Genomic DNA, 22,245 nt, shown 5'->3' on the forward strand with positions numbered 1-22,245 from the left:
GCTGAAACTTAGAACGTGTTGAAGAATAATTAGTAGAAATGAGTTTGTCAACAAGCAGTTTTTCATTTTTGTAAGTGAAACCATATGTGAGACTCAAAATAAGAGAACAGGATTTGGATTTAGTTTTCTCTTCCAAATCTCAGTACTTGTTTTGTGTGTGTGTGTGTGTGTGTGTGTGTGTGTGTGTGTGTTAAAGGTACAGTTAGTATAAACCAGAAAATAAATGTAGAATTTAGTAGTTCACAATTTTTCCTTTTTAAATAGCATACTGTCCCCCTAAAAGGAAGAAAAAATAAATACGCTTTTCAAATTTGCTTTGAATTAAAGTAACTAGGCAAGCTATTGGCAATGTATTATAGATTATAAGACAGTTAAATGATCCTTTAAATGGTGTCTATGTTCCTAAGATTTGAGAACAAGACCCAGCCAAGTCCAAGACTTGGAGGACTTTTATATCTGCACAAAAGACTGCTCACAAATATTTAGATAATGTGTTTACAACAGAGCTTCTAGCTCCTCTTTATATTTATCCATTCTCTTAACCATTACTTAGCTTAGTAATTGCTATACTAGTATCTCTGGACAAGGGGCAAGAGACGGGACTAAAAAATTCAAGGATTCATTTTTGCTACTTTATCTATTTTAACAGGGTTTTGAGAGAAGGAAAATTAAAGCTATAATTAAGGCCTGGGGGATTTTTCTTTGGTTTTTCAATTAGCCAAGTCATTTTGCTCTATATTAACTTAACATAGATAATTGGAATTCAACTTTAGCTAGCAAAGAATGTAGCATTTGCAGTTAGATTAGAAAAGGGAATGGAATTGTCTTAGATAATTATAAAGTATACAAACAATATTTCTCAAGAATCCTAGCCTTAGGGGTAGCTGCCCCAAGTAGATTTTACTAGTTTATTTTTGGATAACCATGTAACAATCTGTGATTTAGTCTAGAATCTTTTGAAGGTATTTGTTTTCTGCTATACAAGACTCCAGGGCCTGAAGCTTTGTTCATTGGACAGTCTCTGTTGGTGATCAGTCCGTCAGTCCATATTTTTCTCTAAGATCTTTAAGTATATGGCACAATTCACTTTCTGTTCAGGTCCAGATATCTCAAGTACTAACAAGGTCACTGGATCACTTAAACCATTCTTTTCTCTGTTTTGAAATAAAAAATTAAAATTTAGTGTTCTAATCTTTAAATTAAAATAGTAAAAAGCAAAACGTTTTTAAAAAGTTTTAATTTCAAAATATTAATGTTTAAAATGCTGTTTTTTCTCCAAGAAAGGAAATTTTTTTGACTTTGCTGCCACCTCATGGCTAAGGCAGCAATTAGAAATGATCCTTCAGAGGCTTATAAAATATATACCAGGAAAAAAAAAAAAAGACCATGAAGAAGTCATAGTAAATATGAACTTTGCATTGCTCCTATACTAACTTTTTCTTTTTTGTTCTATAATTTAAATTTGAGCCCCATCTTTGACTTTCAGTTTCACTCCAATAGTAACGTATCATAGTTTTTTGTTGCTTTTCTCACCTTTCTTCGGAGCTTTTGGACTAGATAATTCTACAGAATCATTGTTCTTCTTTAATAATATTCCCACCAAAGGAGTATCATGTTTGTATCACAACTCTGCTGCAACCCAGCAGCGGTGAGCCCATAGCCAATTACTTAACTTCTCTACACCTCAGTTTCCTCAGACATGAAATAGAAATAATAACAACTACCTATTTTACAGGGTTGATGTGAAAATTCATTAAGATGGTGATTTATAAATCAGTTAGTTTTATAGATTTAAACTTAATTTGAAAAGGCAAGAATTTCAGAAGTGGTTCATATTGCTCACTACCTATCCAAATAGGAGCCATAACTGAACAACTTCAGCAACTCAACTGCAAGTGATCTTAAGATGTTAGTTTTCTGAAAGAAACGTGTCCACTTTTTTTCTTAATAGCTCCATTTGTTTTACTTCCTCTGGCAGGAATGCAAATCATTGCATGGGGAGTACGTTGGACGAGCTTGTGGCCACGAGCACCCATATGTTCCAGATGTTCTATTTTGGTCAGTGATCCTGTTCTTTTCCACAGTTACTCTGTCAGCCACACTGAAGCAGTTCAAGACTAGCCGCTATTTTCCAACCAAGGTACTTAGACTACAATTTTTCTGATCAAAATGTGAACCAACATAAAGCATGTATGGAGTCATGTGTGTTTTAGGACAAAAGAAAGAGCTATTGCTGTCGTTAAAGGAGCCACTAAAAGGTTTTTGTGTGATTGAGCTGCCAGATTAGGAGTGGGCATGGTGAGGGAGGTAAGAGAAAGCATTTTGTGATACAGTGCTAGGAGTACGCATTCCCTCCAGGCTTATCTCCTAACTTCAAATCCCAGAGATAAACTCCCACTTTCCCACTTTCATTTTTGGAACTCAAAAGCACACACTGCATTACTGATTGTCACTTTCTTGCCCAGTGAACAGTGGGAACTATTCCAGCCTGACAGACACCTCATAGGAGCCACTGTTACATTCTGTAATTGGGAAAGCCCCTGCAAGACTCATTGGAACACTATCCTCTTTTTCATTTTTAAAGTGTCAGTCCCTCCGCCTAACCCACCACGTTTGCATCTGCATATTTGGAAAGGAAAGTAAACAGAGAAACAGCGTAGTTCAATATTTAACACTGCAAAGTAACACCTATAAGGTCTGACTCAGCCAAAAAAGAAGGAAGGAAGGGAGGGAGGGAGGGAGGAAGGAAGGAAGGAAGGAGAAAAGAAAAAGAAAGAAAAGAAACAAGAAAACAAGCTTTTTAGGGATGAGCTAAAAATTGTGATGAAAATTCTACTCTGGGAAAATGTTTTAAGAACTGCTGTTTGAGAGAAACTTCTGTTTTTCTTACATCTTCCTTCCATAAGGCGGAAGATTCATTTCTTTCCCCCCAAAGCTTAATTTGATTAATATAGAATTTTTTTTTGTATCAAACTCCTGCATTTTGTATGTGTTTGTGTGTGTGTCATAGAGGCAGCCTAATAAAAGGCAGATCTTGTTGATTATTGTTTAAGAATTTTTCTCAGTGAAGGCTTTATAAAAGAGAAATGCCTTTAAAAACTGGCTTACATAGAATAATTTTTAAATTTGCTTACTCTGTTGTGCAAATTACCTGCTGCCATACTTGTAGCTCAGATGAACTAAAATATTATTTCTTCAATAAAAATAGATAATTTTACTTTATGGTATTTCAGGTTTATCATATTAAAATGTTACCTACGTGAGAAAGAGTACTAAAATATAGTGAAATTCTAGCCATGCAACCTTATTCTGTGAAATAAATATTCACATACTGGAATTCATAATAAACTTAGATTTTTATCAGCACTGCTGATGTAGTGGTATTGTATCACACAAGATTCCCATAATAAACTTAGATTTTAAATAAATACTGAAAACAGCACAATCACCATTGTAGCTATTCCATAATGCCTCATTTTGAAAATGTTGAGTGTGTATTCATCTTAATGACAGAGATACATAAATATAAATATGACAAGAGTTAGTAGTAATATTATAGTATGCATAAAGTATAATATTATGATATTATGTCATAAAGTGTTTATAAAGTGTGATTCTAGATTATGTTCCTGAGTATTCTTCACTATTTATAGTTCCTTCAAGTGACAAGTGTTTTCATTATGTTTAGGTTCGATCCATAGTGAGCGACTTTGCTGTCTTTCTTACGATTCTGTGTATGGTTTTAATTGACTATACCATTGGGATCCCATCTCCAAAACTACAAGTACCAAGTGTTTTCAAGGTGAAGTTATCATAGGATTTACTATCATCTCTCCATCTCTGTAGGTCTAATTTTTATTCAGATGATGGCTATAACCCTAGTACTTGGGATTTTCATGAAAATATAAAGAATATAGATTAATATAACAGTAAATAAAATGCCCACAGCATGACTAAAATTTTGGCCTAATATTAAAAAAATAGAAATCACAGAAATGGAAAACCTAGAGGCAGCTTGAAAAAATTTTCTGTCAGTTATTCCAGTGGGAATATCTATATTCTTAAAAGATAAGGAAGCATTTTGAAAGTAAGGGTAATGCACAGTGGATAGGGCTTGAAAACAGATAAAATTAGGTCTGGAATAGAGTTCAGACCATGTTACTAACTATGCAACCTTGGGCCAGTTACTTTACCTCTCTGAACCTGTTTTCTCACCTATCAAAAAGAGCTAGGGACTTCCTCAAAGAATTGTCAAAATGATTTCCTTTGGGACTCATCTCAGGCACCAGCCATGTTTGAACCTTTCCCTGAGCCCCATGATGTGACCAAACATCTTTTTGACATTTTTACATAGTGACCTGGATACACATCTAAAATAAGAGTTATACACAGTGGTCAATGTGATATTTGTAAATGTAAATAAATTTGCCAATCATAAATGATAAATATTAATATGATTTTATTTAATATAGGTATTGATTGAGAACACAAATTTGTGAGTCAGTCTGTCAGAGTTGAAATCCTATCTCCACCACTTACTAGCTTTGGGACCTTGAAAAATTTACTGAACCTCTCTATGCCTCCGTTTCCTTATCTGTATCTTCTTTAGACTGTTGTGAAGAAAAAATGAGTTAAAATATTTAAAGCACTTAGAATAGTGTCTGGTACCTTATAAATGCTTTGTGAATATTATTATTATTAAATATATAATTCACTTGGCATATCAGTTTATAATTAGGGCTTTCCTAGTATTGTCTGTAAGACAATTTGATTAGGTATTCATTAATCCAGTTAATAACTGTGCATTCTTTAATTTTTCACAGCCCACAAGAGATGATCGTGGCTGGTTTGTTACACCTTTAGGTCCAAATCCATGGTGGACAGTAATAGCTGCTATTATTCCAGCTTTACTTTGTACTATTCTAATTTTTATGGACCAACAGATTACAGCCGTCATCATCAACAGAAAAGAGCATAAGCTAAAGGTATATTTCAACATCCATTTTAATGTAAATCATTGATTCAACTGATGTCAATTATACTTTATACTGATGTTTATTATATTTTGTATTCTATAGTCATTTGCATAGTGAAATATTAAAATATTTTCAGATTCATAATTTTATTTTCTATATTCATGGTACTTTGTCTTATGATAAGTTTTAAATTAATTAATTATTAATTAATTAATTAATTTATAGCACTTGGCTGAGCTCTGAACTCTGGAACCCTACCTCCAGGACTTAAAATTTAAAAACATTGCCAAAGTTCTAGCTTTCTTTACCATGGTTAACACATTGTAATGAAATAATCTATTTTGGTGAAGTTTAGCTTTACCAATTTGTCTTACGTCTGGGGTTCTTCTATTTCTCTATTTGACCCTAAGTATGTCTATTAGATTGCATTCATTTTGGAACAAATTACATCTTCAAATAATTCTCATTTTCTTTAGTCGTTCCTCCATCTATAATGTCTATGACATCAAACCCAGTCATAAATGTTATAGTTTGTGACATCTTTGTTGAGTTTTAGTGCGGATTTTAATGACTTTCTTTTACAAAAAATAAATATGAATGTATCTTATTTATTATATTCTGACCCTGCCATTTTGCAACTGTGAAAAACTAGCTGTTCACTGGTGTGCAAGTTGCCTGAGATGTGTAATGTGAGCACTATCATTTATAGGAATATGTTAAATAAAATCAAAAACATCATTGAATGGTTAAAAGTACTCTGAATCAAACCTTACAAAAACAGAACAAGCACAATCTTGTTTTTTCTGGTATCATGGGATAATTGTCAGCTATCTTCACATACTCTTTAAACTCTAGGAAAAATTTCATCGTCAGAGCAACAGAAATCATACTTTATAGAATTTTTAAGTATGTTTGTTAGAAAGATTTAAAAATCAGATTGATTGAACTATTTGATGGGAAGTAGTAATGACATAAGTATAAGAAAGCACAGTTATTTGTAATAAATCTTACTGAAAAGGAATTTTGTCTATTATATTGGGGAGAGTGTGTGTCTCTCTTAAAATAAAGAGCATTCTTTATTCTCTTTGTAGAAAGTAACTTAAGCATGTTCAAAACCTTTTTTTAAATGAGTTCATATTCACTTCTTGTTTTTGTCAAAAAAATTTTTGATTATTAAAGATGTATTCTACCAAAATATCACATGAAGCCTTAGGAAATAGACCAGTGATGTGCTGGTACATGTTTAACAACCAGTCCTCTGTGTATAAAAAGAAATACCCTGATTTATAATGTTTGCCGATTTTCATGATATGAATACTCCCATCGTGGCCCATTTCAAGCTACTAAAGTGACATCAATAGTCAGGAAAAATATGAAAATTAAACAATTGGTTCTTATAAGTCTGTATGAGCTGGCTCCAAAATACTGCTGAACTACATTATTCAATATTAGAAACTTTAAATCATTTAAAGCTCTCAAAACAAGAAATTCAGATTTCCAAATTAATAGTCAACTTATTTAATATCAATCATTCAAAAATATTATTTGCTTTTAAAATATCAGCCTTCTGCAAAAGCAAATACCACCACAACTTAATTATTAAAGTTAGGTAGTTGATTAAGTAGATCTATAAAACCGGTGTTAAGAACTTAATGTTGAATGCTGTTAGTCTGCTACTCTCTAAGAAGTAGGAAAACATTTTTCCTAGACACCAGTTTATTTTTTAAAACTGAAGACATTTCTATTTTTCCCATTTCTGTTTTTATTATATACCAAAATATGTATTTTCATACTACATATGTTGCTTGTTGTTTTTATATAAGAGCATTATAATGGTAATTATCCAATGCCAACAATATAAATATAAATCTACATTATCATTTTTAATGGCAGTATATATATTTCCTTGTATGGCACATGTTTTAAAATGATCTAAAAGACTCCTGTTTTAGAAAGAAAGTAAGCTATGTAATCATTGTTTCCCTTTCAAAGGAAGTTGGTTTTTTGTTTTTTTTTTTGGCTTTTATAATTAGACAGAAATATCACTGATTTAACTGAGAAATTTTCCTTGTAAAATTTTTTTCTAAATATTAGTGGAATCATTAAAACAGAATGTGGAAGTAAATGAAGAATTGCCAAGGGTGATGTTACCTTTTTTGGCTGTCCTGTATGCTTGCTGTTTCCAGATCTCTCCACCTTATAAATCACATATTGCTTGCTCCTTGTTCTTCATGAGCCCATGGTAGGCCCTTGACATTCACAGACTTTCCAAAACTCCAGATCAACAAATATACTATATTTACCTTCCCTTTACATATCGTATAGAAGAGCTAAAATATAATAAAGCATTCTTTAAGTGGTCCTTTCAAGTATCTGCATTTATAAAATTAAATGTAGAACTAAAACATTTAATATTTTTGTCACTGAAACAAACTTGAGACTATATTATTAAACTATATTACATTATTTGTACATTACTTTTTATTGTACAAATGGCTATGTAATCAAAAGATTCATATTTTACCTCTTAATAGCCTGAATTTAGTAAACAGCAAATCCGGCTTAATCATAAACCTTGCTACATTGCCACAAGCAGAAGAGTTAGTCTTTTCTTGGCCACTATGAGGCTGAACACCCCATTCTCCTCCTTGGATATGGATATTTGCAAAGTAAGTTCCTTCCAGTGAAGACATATTTTATCTACACTGAACACTTTTTTTTTTTTGGCCTTTAACCCTTGTCTTCTCTATGCTTCACTACAGTGTGGTCTGCTGCTACTGATTTTCCTGTTAATAACAGCAAAAAATCACTTTCTCAGAATGTTCTTTACTCAGAGCAATGGTTTGTTCCATAGCCGCTCTCCCGCCTGTTGCTTCCCTGAAGTGTTTGCACAGTCTCTGGCTTTAACTTGAACCACATTGTCACAAAAAGACACATGTTTCTTGAATATATCCCCAGACCACAAGTTAACCACATTTTCAGCTTTTACTTATTTTCTTTTCTCCCTTGAAAACCCATTTTTACCTTGGTTGGAGCATTCCCTGAGATAGTTTAATGAATGATGATTTCTACCTTCTGTATCAAGCACCTGGTAGAGGCCACATCATGTATCTAAGTCTACATCACATATCCGAGTCACCTAGAAATTCATCATTTCATTCTTTATCTCTCCCAAACTTATATTTTAGATCTTTTCACTTTCTCTTCACTTCCATTACCAAATCCAGTAGTTGGTTTTCTTTTAGAGGATTTTTTCCTGCCATTAAAAATCTCTTTATCATTTTGTAATACTGCATACGTAATAAAGCTGTGTTGAGCTGAAGAGTCTAGCCCCAACTCAGGCTAAGTGACTAACTCCTCCCTCAGAATGAAGAATTTCAAGATTAGCAAAACTCTAACTCACTGCACCTCATGATCCTTTGGGTCATTCAAAAGTATCAGAAGTTGCAAATGTAAAAACTTGAGAATACAGATTTCATCTATATTGTATATAGATGTAAATTCATACTCTCTCTAGCATTTCTCATTTGTTTGTTTCTTCCCTAGAGAAGTGGAATAAGCATTGGTTAACTGAATCCCTTTGAAAAGCATTAAAAATATCCACTTTTTAAAAAAAAGTACATTCTCTAAAAGTGGATAGATAGATATTATCTTTCAGAAAAGAAAGTTTCTGTTAAGATACAACCGTGGGCTTTTCTACATGTTTCTGTAGACAGTTCAGGCTTCTTTTGACATCATTTTTAATAAACAGCAATACAATTCCAGATCACTTGAGTAAATGGATGCATTTGCAACATTCATTTGGCACTACATTCTCTTGATGATTATGGCGTTTGATATGTTCTTTTTTGCCCTCTTTGTCAGCCTGGTTCTTCATGTCAATCTATAGTCTTTTATGTGGTTAACTTGACAGATGCAGGAAATTGCTGCCAAGCTTTGAGACGAATTTTTTCAGCAGTGGCATCTGGGTATCAGATGGTCCTCTTGGCTGGCCTCTTGTCTTGCTGCATGTTGGTTTTAGTGGGGTCTGGTGCAGCATCACCTGTTGCTATGCTCCCTTTTCCTCCCATATGTCCATTTCCTGTGATTCATGGATGAATGTGAGAATAGAAGCTCTGGTTCTGTCTTTATTTCAGAAAAAAAATCTACAGAAATATGTTAGAAGGTGCACAGTTCTCTCTCTGACAAAGGGATACTTCCCTTTGGCTGGCATGCCTATCAGCTAATAATATGGTTACAAAGACCATGTTTTTAAAGACATTTTAAATGAAAGGCAAGAAGAAGGATAATGATTAATTAGTGGAAGTGCCAGAACTGCTTTATTTCCTTTGATTCACATTAAATTAAGATGCTCCCATTGTTGTATAACATAATCAGGGGGAAATTGTATTTTTGTTTTTATTATCTACTTGGACTTTACAAAGCTTGCTTTCTAAATTTAAAAAGGAAATTCTTCCCTCGGAAAGCATTATTTTGTCTGCTTCCTGCAATCTAGAATCCCACTGTTTACGTTTGTATCATATTTTTAAAACAATAAGACAAGAGCTGTAGGAAATCACTCTCATGAAGAAGGCCTTCCTCATATTATTAAGCCATAGGGAGCATGGAGCCTGGGAGAGTCCAGGGTGTGCTAAACGCACAAGCCTGACTCTCAAGGCCCCATGTCCTTTGCCCTCCTCTAATGTTTACCTCTCAGCTACTTGCACCTCTTCCATTCTCTCTTAGCAGTACCAAGACTTTGCAAAACCACCCAGAGGGCACCATTCACATTGTATTGCCTCAGCGGTGGAAGCTTAAGGATCAGGTCCTTCGCTGTTCTATATTCTTCACACTCCAGAGTTCCTAGGACAAAACACTCCTCTAACTGGTTAAGATGTGGTCCTTTAATAGGACTTAAATTTGAGTTCTATGCAACTACATTTGCCAAAATGCAAAAGGACCAGGGGACCAGAGTATGGCCCTAGTGAAGCTAGTTACAACTTTTTGGTCATGCTGACACCAGGGTGTTTCTCTTCCCACCCTCCATCTCTTAATAATGAAAACCTCTCCCGAGTTACTAGCAAAAAAAGTTTCTAGAGTCATATTCACAAGGGAAATTGAGTTTAGGCATTTGGGTGAACTGGAGCATTGCCCCAGCTAAGCTGACCCAAGGAGGGGTGCCACGGAATTGGTGACAGTACAGGAGGAAAAGGTCCTTATGTGGTATCTCTCATTTTCTCCTCGCTGTCATCTCCTACACTTTTATAATTTGTCAGGGATAAGCAGAAAGGGAAGGAAGTACAACCGATTTTAAGGGTGTTTTTCTTAATAAAACAACAAAATAAAATAGCAGAAAGAAAACACTGCCATGACAAATACACATCAAATACTCAGTATGTTTCACCCTCCAGGCTATAATAGCTTTCAGATTAACTAGAAACTGCTTGCAGCTTGGTAAAACTGCCTGTAAGAAAAGCCAAAATTATTCCTCTAGAATAATGGGTAATTTTTGCTCGTGTTCATAATAATAAATTTAACAGCTATATTTATTTTAAAATTATACCTGTTTGATTCTATAAACTGTTTCAGTAATGCATATTTCCTTTTTAAAAAGTCAATCCGTAACTTTTTGATTGTTTATTGTATGTCAATGATTGCACTAAAAACTGAGATATACTGAGAAATTGTATGACAAGTTTACCTGCCCTTAAGAAACATTTATATATTTTTATTGAGGATCCTTGAAACAAGTGAATACAAAAGAAAAGTGTATTGTTCAACTGCTAGAATATAATAGCCCCTAACATTTAGTGGGTACTTACTAATATATCAGACATTGTTCTAAATGATGTGCAAAATCATTTGCAAATTATTTAATTCTCACAATAACCCAGCAAGATGTCTCCTGTTATCATCACCATTTTTCAGATAGGGAAACAGAGGCACAAGAAGTTAAATGATTTGCCCAAGATCATTGGTTGAGCCAGCATTTGATTCCAGGCCACCTGTCTCCAGAACTTATACCCTTAAGCACTTTATTACACTACCTCTCATGAAGTAGTCATTAAGAGTTGGAATGTAAAGTAGCATTTGCTGCCTCTGAGGCTTTACACTGTCAATTTCCTACCGGGGGATGGAGGAAGAGGGTAACTTGGTTCTTCCCCATTCTTCAATTTGTCTCCTCAGAGAACTCTTAGCTAATCACCCTCCGCAAGGGAGCAGTCTCCAGGTCCCCACACCTCCACATTTCCCTTGCACCCATTTTTCCTCATTTACATTTCTTGCCTGGTTCAAGAAAGCTCCGAAGTTTGCAACATCTGGAGGCCAGTGATAGCACAGGAGGATCATAGAGGAGACAGAAAACACAAAAATTATCACTTTAAGGAGAGGCCAAATTTTTCCAGTGCTGAAACTGAAACAGATGAGAACAAGATGCAGTAGTAATATATTAAGATAAAAATGAGTATATATGGAAGTTTAGGTTCTATGATATTATTTTTCCCAGTAAAAGTCAGCCATTGAGACAAAACAGGGCAATTGGAAACTGAGGGTTTAAGAAGAGTTTTTCTTTAGGAGATATTAACAGAAAGGCTTCTTGGGTATTGTCAGGAAGTGGTTTCTAGTCACAACCAAGCCATTCTTAGCTCTGCTGTGAACACAGCCCATACTTTGTTTTCTCAGCCTGATGCCTGGTATATAATTGGTGCTCAATATTTTTCATATGAATTAATGATGAAAGACTAGACATATGAATTGCAAATTAACCTGCCCATTTAAGGAACCAAAGTGAAGTGACTGTATTTGATAATGACTTTATCTATTCAATAGAAATAGAATGGAAACTAATGTACAATTAAGCCAGAATTACACTAAACCTATTAAAATATGTAGAAGCCACTATAATCATAATTGCAGTAGGAACACCTGCAACTTTTCTTTAAGTGGATTATATATTTTGAGACTGTTATCTTTTTAATTTATTTTGCATTTTAGAATCAGTTATGCAAGATTCAAGATAGTATTTCTTTTCTATTCTTTACTATTCCATGGTGGTGGTGTCATTGGTCTCTATGCCAAATTCAGGTAGTATGAGAATCCTCTTTTCTTTCTCTTAACAGAAAGGTTGTGGGTACCATCTGGATCTATTAATGGTGGCTGTCATGCTTGGTGTGTGCTCCATCATGGGCCTGCCGTGGTTTGTGGCTGCCACTGTCCTCTCCATCACTCATGTCAACAGCCTAAAACTGGAATCAGAATGTTCAGCTCCAGGAGAACAACCCAAATTTCTTGGCATTCGGGAGCAAAGGGTTACTGGGCTTATGATTTTTATTCTTATGGGTTCGTCAGTCTTTATGACCAGTATTCTGAAGGTAATGAAATCTGCCTTTATGAATTTGCGAGAAGGCAGAATATATTTATTATTGTTTAAGAAATTTCATTTGAATCTAAGCCATCAATTTGTAAATATTGTATGGCATGTGATGAAAGTGATGAATTTTTTTTACCATGTTTATATAGCTTCTTAACAAGGGAAATTATGTGCTATATTTTAGAATCCTTAAATACATAAAAAATTTAATCTGGCAGAGTAAAATTTGATGTGGAAATTATTATTGTAATTTTGAAATGAAAATCAGGTTATGGGAAAGAGTCACTCATCTCTGACTGACCTGTGACCTGAGTTTACTGTAGGCCTACACAAAATAAAGTTTCTATTTTCTTGTCAGTGGACAGATATATTTGCAATTAATATTACTTAATATAAGGTGGAGGTGCAGAGATAAGCAATGTCATGGTCACGGCCACATATGCAGTTTTGTATTTTAAATGTTTCATAAAACTACTACATGAAAATCATTATTATACATACTTATTTTTTTATGTTTCAAGTAGTTGAATCCTGAACTTACTGAATATATTTGGGTTTATTAAACCCCATCATAATTTTACTAACAGCTATTTTTCTGTGTATAAAATTAATCTCAATTTATGAAATAAAGTATGTCTCACTTCTATCCTTAAAAAATAAAATAAAATAAAATAAAATAGTTGAATCCATTTTAAAGAGCATTAAAGAGTAATTGTTTTGTCATATAATTTTGACAGGTACTTCAAAGGTGTGTTAATTGTATTTTAAATTATAACTCATTTTAGTTGTCCATAATTTGAAAATTCTAATTGAATTATTTAATAATTTATACAAGTTTACATTTATTTAATAATTTACACAATTTGCAAGAACTAATTTCTATGTTATATAAGTAATTACAGAGAATAAAATGATGCTGAGGTATTCCAATAAAAAGAGAAAAATTGAACGATCCACGTGTTTACAAGTATCTGGTATAATGTAGGAAAAATGTCTAAATGTTAGCTCCATTCTTCACCTTTAATCTAAATATCTTACCATTGTGAAACAAAATTCAAATTTCCCTAAAGCAGCATAATAATAATAGCTAATATTTATTGTTTATTACGTATCATATGTGTTTTTATTGGTTTTGACCTATTAAATACTTATAACAGACCTATTATTACCCCTTTTTAGATATTGGGAAACTAATATTGGGAAACTAAGGCACAGAGAGCTTAGGTAACTTACCTAAGGTTATGCAGCTAAAAAGTGCTTAGAGCTGGGATTTTAACCCATGTCTTCTGGCTCTGCCCTATACTGTTTCTAAAATATTTATTTATTTTTCTGTGTTTTTCTTTGGAAGTGCAGAATATATTGGCCACATTATATTTGAAAATAACTTGTGCCTTTTATCTAATTGTTCTTTTACAGTTTATTCCTATGCCAGTGCTATATGGAGTGTTCCTTTATATGGGTGCTTCATCGCTAAAAGGAATTCAGGTAAATTACAGTAATACAAGCACATCTGTGATGACTTATCTTCAGGTCTGTTGATGTTAAGTCATGTGGTAGCTAAAAACATGCCATTATCTGAGGAGCAGCTTTCAAACTACAATTAAATTTCTTCAAACTGGTTCATAATCTGAGGGTACTTTTGTTTACTATGAGTATATTAAAACTGTAAAAGGTTTAGACTTTATAATCCTTTTAGAAAAAGATAGCAGTACATTTAAAAATATATCCAAATACTTTTGATCTTTGATACTGTGATCATGTATGTGGACATCTATCTATGAAAACAGAAAAAAAATTTTGCACAAAGATGTTCCTTGTAACACATATTATCAAAATATTGGAAACAACCCAATTATTCAACAGCAGTAAAATAATTAAGCTATCTAAGGTACATTAATTTAAAATTGATAACTATGATGACTATAAAAATAACACAGTAAAAATGCTTATGACAAGGTGAAATGCAAAGTGAAAAAGTGGAAAAATGAGTTGTAGCTATGATAGGTTTATAAAACTGTGAGTGTGGGTGGATTAAGAAGGAAGGTAGAGAAATAAAGACAATTTATTAAGGTAATGAGCTCCTGGGTGATATTTTTTCCTTTTATGTTTGTTTTCCTGTTGTTATTACAATTGTCTTTATAGAATTATTTTGTAAGTAAATAAGGAAAACCTTATTAATTGTTTAAGTATTGGTTAAATAAATATAGTTTTTGTATTAATTTCTCATTGCTACATTACAAATTGCTATAAAACGTAGTGGCTTAAAACAGTAAACATTTATTATCTTACAGTTTCTGTGGGTCATGAATTTGGGAACCTATTAGCTGGGTGATTCTGGCTCAAGATGTCTCATGTGGTTGCTATCAAGATGTGGACAAGAGCTGCAGTCATTTGAAGGCTTGAATAGGACTAGAAGGTGGATGTCCAAGACGGCTTATCATATAGCTGAGGGCAAGAGACATTAGTTCCTCTCTGGCTATTGGTAGGAGGCCTCTCCATCAGACACTTAAATGTCCTCACACTAGAGAAACTAACTTCCATCCCAGTGAACAATACGAGAGAGAATGAGGGCAAAGTCACTGTGCCTATTGACAATCTCCAATGTCACACATGGTCACTTCCACTTTTTTCTATTTGTTAGAAGCAAGTCATTGTGTCCAGTTTGCATGCACAGGGAGGGAAATTAGAGTCCATCTCTTGAAGAGAATAATACCAAAGAATTTGTGGACACATTTCAAAAGTACCACAAGATTATTCTAAATTTTTATGGAGGCTGTTGACAAATTATTCCTGCTTATGTTACTGTAGTGGGTTGAATAGTGCCTCTTCCCCCCATTCATATCCACCTGGAATCTCAGAATGTGACCTTATTTGGAAATAGAGTCTTTGCAGATGTAATTAGTTATGGATTTCAAAATGAGCTTACCCTGGATTTAGGGTGAACCCTAAATCCAATGACTGGGGTCCTTATAAGAAGAGGAGAGGACACAGAGAGACATAGGGAAGAAAGCCACATAAAGGTGGAGGCAGAGATTGGAATTTTGCCACCACAAGCCAGGGTACATCAGGAACCAACAGAAGCTGGAAGAGGCAAGGAAATTTTCTTCCCTACTGCCTTCAGAGGGAGCATGGCCCACCAACACTCTGATTTTGGAATTCTGGCCTCCACACTGTGAGAAAATAAATTTCTATTGTTTAAGCCACCAAGTTGTAATTTGTCACAGCAGCACTAGGGAACTAACACAGGTTTCGACTTAAATTTGCCTTTGAATAATCTTGTTTTATAACAACATTATTGTGCCAAAACACTTAAATTTTCTTGAAAAAGAGACTACTTTTGAGGATTATTTATTGTAAAGTATAGTTTGTTTTTGTTGGCTAAAAGTCAATATAAAGTATCACGTTTTCTTTGACAAGCCAGACTCACTGCCATTCAGAGACCTACAGAGGAAAAGTCATCTGAATAAGTGCTATGAATTTGTCAAATTAACACTTTTTAAGTGGAGCACAGGGTGCTGGATGGTGAACTGCGGTGCAACAGCAGACCACAAGAGAAACTGAAATAGAGAAGTTTATCACTCACAGGTCTACACAGGAAGTACCTGGCCTTGAGGGGCCACATGGGGAGGTCCAGACAAAGTGAAGACAGAGAGAGGGAGACAGGATCTGGGGCACATGCTTTTATTAAGGTCAGTGGGTGGAGTGCTTTGGGGTTCCTGGGCTAAGGCCGAATTGGACTCTTCAAATCAAAAGAGCAGGGTTTTGGTAAGCTTTGTGGGAGTCTTATCTGAGGAGTGTATAAGGAGAAGGCAGTGGGGGGCAGGGGAGGTTGCTGATCACAAGGGCCATTGGAGAAGCTACATCAGGAACTTATATCTATTTGCGACTCTACAGGCAGCTGTCTAAGGCGTACACTTGCATGAGGGGTTAGGGTAGTTTAAGGTCACCTCAGGTTGCTTGATCAAACAAAATGGATGATGAAGCAGCAACACTGTGGAATAGCTTAGCTAAACTCTCAACACTGAAGGTCAGGCAGCACAGGAACTCTTTTCCTGAATAAACAACTAACCAGCTTCTGCCTTTGGGAGAAGGAAAACCTCTTCAGCCTTAGGATACTACTGAATGTCAGAACCGAGACAAAACTTTAATATGAAGTTACTGTAAGATCACTGAACACCCAAAGTAGATAGCATGACTCTGTTCCTCCTGCCACTGGGTAAAATTAACTTGGGAGAAGGAGATGGTTGAGAAGTGTTATGCATTTAATTTTACTCAAACTACATTTAATTTGCTCAGCTGTAACTTCATGTATGAAAAGTATATTTTAAAAGAATTGGTTTGGTAAGGCAGATAGGGAAGAGTATTAAAAAGGTTTTGTTTAGCTGGGGTTTTGGGGGGTTTTTTTGCCTTTGGTAGAGGTTCCATGGGTACTAATTTCAACCGTAAGTGAAAAGTATTTACTATTAGGCCTCGGGCTCACATCAATACAGCAGCAGAAGTTTAAGAAACAAAGTAAAATCATTTTGATAGGCTGCAACAGATTTCTCCCCCTAATTCCACTCACATGATTTTATACCCATGAGGTTTGGAACTAAACAAGAATGTCAAATTTTGGAATTATTTGGGGTGTGAATCTTTCAAATGAAAATTGAGGAAAACATTATCAAAGGCCCATGAGAAAAGTGTAATGAGTTCTAAATAACACCAATGAAACAGCAAATAGGGTTTCACACTGAGAAACAGAGTTAATGAAAATTTAAGTGAGCCCAAAACTCAGGGAGTTGAAATTCCTATTTGGTATTTTGTTTTTAACTGGATGGGGAAACGGGATACTGATATTAGGACAAGATCAAAGGCAAATGCAAAACTCAGAATACGTTTAGCATGATTATCATTACTTGAGTAATAATACTTAAAAATGTGCTGAATATCAACAGTTCAAGAAGCATGTCCATTTGTTACCCTGTTTGTTGGAGGGCTCTATACATTACCTGTTCTGTAATATTAAGAAACTTATCTAGGCTTCTCACTGTGCAACATGGCAGAAAAAACAGATTAGTGTTCTCATGAATGCTGTTTCTGTACTCTGATATATAACCACATTTATATTCGCTCCAGCACTTCAGGAATCCAAAGTAAAGCAAATGTGCCATTTAAGCAATAACAAGTGAAGCACTCACACACTGAAGTACATTTATGCAATAACATAACTTCACAAATGGAGAAATGGTGGCTGGGAAAAATTAGTTCTATAGAAATTGAAACATTCGGTTATAACCCCAAGGATTTTATTTTATTTCTTCCCTATTGCCACCTCCACCACGCAGAGTTTTATTTATTTAATGACATGTAATTTTAAGAGATATTTAGGTGGTAGAAATAAAAAGACCCAGTGAAATATTTGTGGACAATATAGACAGGGATAAACCAGAAACTAATTCAGCACTTAGTACTCTGCATAGAAGGTTTTCAACAAATTTTTTGGAATGTATAAATGAATATGAATAAATAAATGAACAGTGGATGGGCTAAACTATGTATGATTCTGGTTTAGATGCCTGAGGGCAGGTCATGCTGCACTGTAAGACAGGGCACACAGAAGGAAAGATGGGTTTATGTTGAATTTGGGATATGAGGAGGCTTTGGTAAAACATGATTTTTTTTTAACATCTTTATTGGACAAACATGATGTTTTGCCACTAACACTTACTTGACTTCATGGGCATTTGTTCCTTGGCATATTAGAGTAATTTTGGAATATTTGATGAGAATTGCTTACAATTTTCTTATATAAAGTAGCTAAGAACTAAATCTAATATTACTCTTAAAATGCATAGGAGATATTCCTGTAGAAATGGTATGATATAGAACTGACAGTGATTGAAACTGTCATTTTCTAAATCATCGCTTCTTGTTGGAAATATTGAAAACTGCAAAATTTGGCCTGAGAAAAATTAAACAAAATGATCCACATAAAATAAAGCTAACATGCTGTACAGTTTGTTAATAAGTAAAATGTGATTGAAGATTACATTTGATCAAGAAATTAAACGGAGTTAAAATTTGCTCTGAAAAATAGTTTATTAACAATAATTCATCTAGGTTAAATCTTTATGGCCAAGATGTTTGTATTTTTAGAAACAGCACCAAAACCTTGCTGGGGATCAAAATGGCAAGGCCAAACAGCAGAGTCAAACTAAGGAGGTCAAAACATCCTACTCAGCAGCTGGATATGGGTCTAGAGCTGAAGACAGACAGAGCTGAAGTAGAATTGAGGTCTGAGAGTCTTTAGCAAGTATGTGAAAGTTGAAACAATGGGTACGGATGAGCTATTCAGGAAAGAAGAGTCCAGGAAACCCTAGTGCTTAAGGGGCAGATAAAAGAAGAAATTGTGCTGTGATGATGAAGAGGATGATGATAATGTTTTCTTTCAAGGCTATACTCTCTGAGGGAGCAACATTTAGCATTGGCTTTAATGTTATTAAACTTTTAAATTATAACATGTGTCCATATTCAAGAAAATGTGGCATATTATAAAACTGAAACTGTATTATTTCAGAGTGTACGCTTAACAATAGTATTGTCCTGATGTCAAATTAAGTGTGATCTACCATATATTGGACCATATTATACATTTACTTGTCCTACTTCTATTGCTGTCTGTAAAAAGCAATTTAGTCTGTTTATCTTCTAGTTCTTCGACAGAATAAAGCTCTTCTGGATGCCTGCAAAACATCAACCAGATTTTATATATCTAAGGCATGTACCACTTCGAAAAGTCCATCTCTTCACAGTTATTCAGATGAGTTGCCTTGGCCTTTTGTGGATAATCAAAGTTTCAAGAGCTGCTATTGTCTTTCCCATGATGGTATGAAACTTCTAACTCAACTCTTTTTCTCCTCCTCTGATTTTCTGCTCTCAGTGAAAATCCATGAACAAACTGGATCAATAGAATAATTTTGAACAATTTTTGGAAATCTTGGTATAAACTTTAGTCACTAAAACTAGTAACTAAGATTGGGTTTCAGATTATACATGAATTTCAGTGATTCATACTAGCTTCATCTCTATCATTCTGAATATTAGCAGTAGTATGAATTAATTGAAGTTGGGTGGAAAATGTAAACTTTCAAAATTTAACTTTAAAGATATACTAGCAAATTTGAAAATGTAAGGGGAGTTTTGAAATTAAATTTTTTTAACATCTTTATTGGAGTATATAAAATCAAATTTTATTAACTATTTTAAACCAGTTTCAAATACTTCAAAAATAAAGTGAATTTGAATTACTATAAGTAATTTAAAATATCATCAGCATAGGTAATAATGGTTTAATGTTCATTTAAAATAATGTAAACTATTAACTATGTGTATTTAAGGAAACAGTCAAATATATAGTTTTTTTCATTGCTTCTTTAAATGACTCGTATAATGGGTAAAATGATAGCCATTATTCTGGAGATGTGGTAAGAAAAGGAAGTGAAGGAAGCAAAAGTACACTCAATATCTTTTATATGCACATATCTTCAGATTTCACTTTAATGTCAGCCCTAATTGAAGTTGACTTGTTTGTACCAAAAACCAAACAAATCTAAACCTCCCATTTATATTTTTTCCCGGTTTTAAACTGTTTTATTATTTACTTCAGGTGTTAGCTCTGGTATTTGTAAGAAAGTTGATGGACTTTCTGTTTACCAAACGGGAACTCAGCTGGTTGGATGATTTAATGCCTGAGAGTAAGAAAAAGAAACTAGAAGATGCTGAAAAAGAAGTAAGTCAGAGCAAAATCAGTATCTTATAAAGGAAAGAAAAAGGAACACTTGTGCAGTAATAGCTCTTTGCAAAGCTAAATTTTTGTGTTTAGCTTTAGATAGTGACTACTAACAAACACAGGTGGACTATTTTGGAAGATTGATGTTTAAAATCATCAAGCTGGAACTTGAACAGAGAGAGGACATATCTTACATGAGTAAACCAAACCCTAATGAAATATGCAAATACTTTGTCCTTCACTATCCTTATAACTGCAAAGTTTATTTTTCTGATTCCTCCAGGATTTCAGAAACTCATTGATGCTTAAATGTTTCCAAATTATAATCATGCAATGATTGCTTTTTGGTTGAATATGTGAGAAGAAATTTAAAAAAGACATTATTACTGTTGGTATTTTCCTAGGGAACAAAGTTTTAATAAAAAGATTCTAATTCTAATTAAAAGATTAAATTAGTTATTCTTGAAATAGATGAAATGCTTAAGAGGAAAACACGTTGATCTGATTTGCTTTCAAAGTGCTTTGAGTAAATGTTGTTAGAGAAACTTTGGGTATTTAATTACTTTCACAGACTGCTGATTTATCCTATTGTGTTTCATAAGTTAAAACAATTGGTTTTAAGTTTTATGACATTTAAATTCATGTATAAGCTTGGGTCTATTTTGAAGGCTAGTAATCATAATATTTTTTAAAGTATGTAAAAACTACAAAGAGTAAAAATGAAAAAAATGACAAGTTCATCATTTAGCAGAATGATCAGGTCCATAGATTGTAAAATATAAGAATAAAATTTTCATGTAACTGGAAATGAATATGAAAGAAAATACTTGGTGAGACTTACGCATTATTCTTTCCATTTTTTCTTCTCCTATACGGCAGTCAGTAAATGTATTCAGTTTCCTACCTGTGGTGTATTTTCTCAAACCATAGGTATATTCCTCTTTCCTTTGGGGAATTTGTTTGCAAACATTTCAATGGTCTTAGGTTTTACTTAGCCATTAGATGAGTCCAGATTAGGCCACAGAGTCTAATGGATTACAGATAAGTCTACATAATATGTGACTGTCTGGCATTTCTTCACTTTTCCATGTTGTCCTATTTCCGACAACGGATTCCACATTTAAAGATTGATCGTAATGATATATCTTAATTCTATATGACTATTTCAATTTTCCCAAATGTTGTAGAAGTCATACTTAGTATCATACTCCTAGCAATACTTATATAATGTTAAAAATGTCATTATAAAATTATCATGTTTCTTTATTTTTGTAAGTTTGATATATTCTTAAGTATGAGAATTTTTTAAAAATAGTGCTTTAACTATTTTTCCAAGTTGATATATTCTCATTTAAGTATGAGAGGTTTTTTTTTTTTTTAATAGTGCTTTAACTAGGATATTTGGATAATTTCTGTTTGTTTTTAGGACTTTAGTAAAGGCTTGCTCTCATCCTCAGATACTGTTCAAGAAGAATATGACAGAATTTGGTATAAAATAAATGTAAATAAATAGACACAAGAATATAAAAACAATAAAGCCTTAAAGTATCCATGCTTGACATAATTAAAATTTATTCAGGTTGAAAAAAATTTCTAAGAAGGTTTAAATTCCAAGGAAGACAACTTTGAATACAAAACTCATTGACCACAAACTTCTGCCTAGTCTTTCTGATAATGAGAATATTAAGTATTCTGATGCAGTAACTTACAAATGTAATTTTGCTTTATTTTCCTGCTTTGACTTCCTGTCAAATGTCTCAACTACTTCTGTAGGAATAAGCTAGCAACAGCCCCAGGCATACAATCATTCCTTTTACAGCATTCTCCTTAGGCCATATCCGTACCATGGAACATTCTTGCCCTTCTAAAACTTTGTAAAAAGAAAAATAATATGTATATATAATATATTATGCTTAATATTCTTCCCTTTTTTCATTCAAAGAAAATTTCAGATTCTTTCTTTATATGTCTGTGAAATAGGAGAGGACAAATTTGACAGTAATCATAAATGTATTAGAATCTGCCGTTTCCAATGCCCAGAACCATTCACATAGCTACATATGTATGGTACTTATATGTACGTGTGCCATATGTCCATTTTGGAATTTATTAACTTCAGATAGGCAGAGATGCTATGTAATGAGCTTCTA

General features: G+C 33.7%; 1 protein-coding gene across 3 annotated transcripts in view; it reads left to right on the forward strand.

Annotated features, from left to right (window-relative positions):
* Positions 1–22,245, forward strand: part of SLC4A10 (solute carrier family 4 member 10) — a 222,832-nt gene that overhangs the window by 186,228 nt on the left and 14,359 nt on the right. For all 3 annotated transcript variants that reach the window (XM_060106607.1, XM_060106609.1, XM_060106608.1), the window contains 7 exons: positions 1,979–2,140; positions 3,689–3,802; positions 4,824–4,985; positions 12,074–12,325; positions 13,741–13,809; positions 19,019–19,192; positions 19,973–20,095. In XM_060106607.1, the coding sequence (XP_059962590.1) occupies positions 1,979–2,140; positions 3,689–3,802; positions 4,824–4,985; positions 12,074–12,325; positions 13,741–13,809; positions 19,019–19,192; positions 19,973–20,095 (1,056 nt within the window). The remainder of the gene's footprint in view (positions 1–1,978; positions 2,141–3,688; positions 3,803–4,823; positions 4,986–12,073; positions 12,326–13,740; positions 13,810–19,018; positions 19,193–19,972; positions 20,096–22,245) is intronic.

This window comes from Mesoplodon densirostris, chromosome 8 (genome assembly GCF_025265405.1).
Source record: "Mesoplodon densirostris isolate mMesDen1 chromosome 8, mMesDen1 primary haplotype, whole genome shotgun sequence".
Taxonomy (NCBI): Eukaryota; Metazoa; Chordata; class Mammalia; order Artiodactyla; family Ziphiidae; genus Mesoplodon; species Mesoplodon densirostris.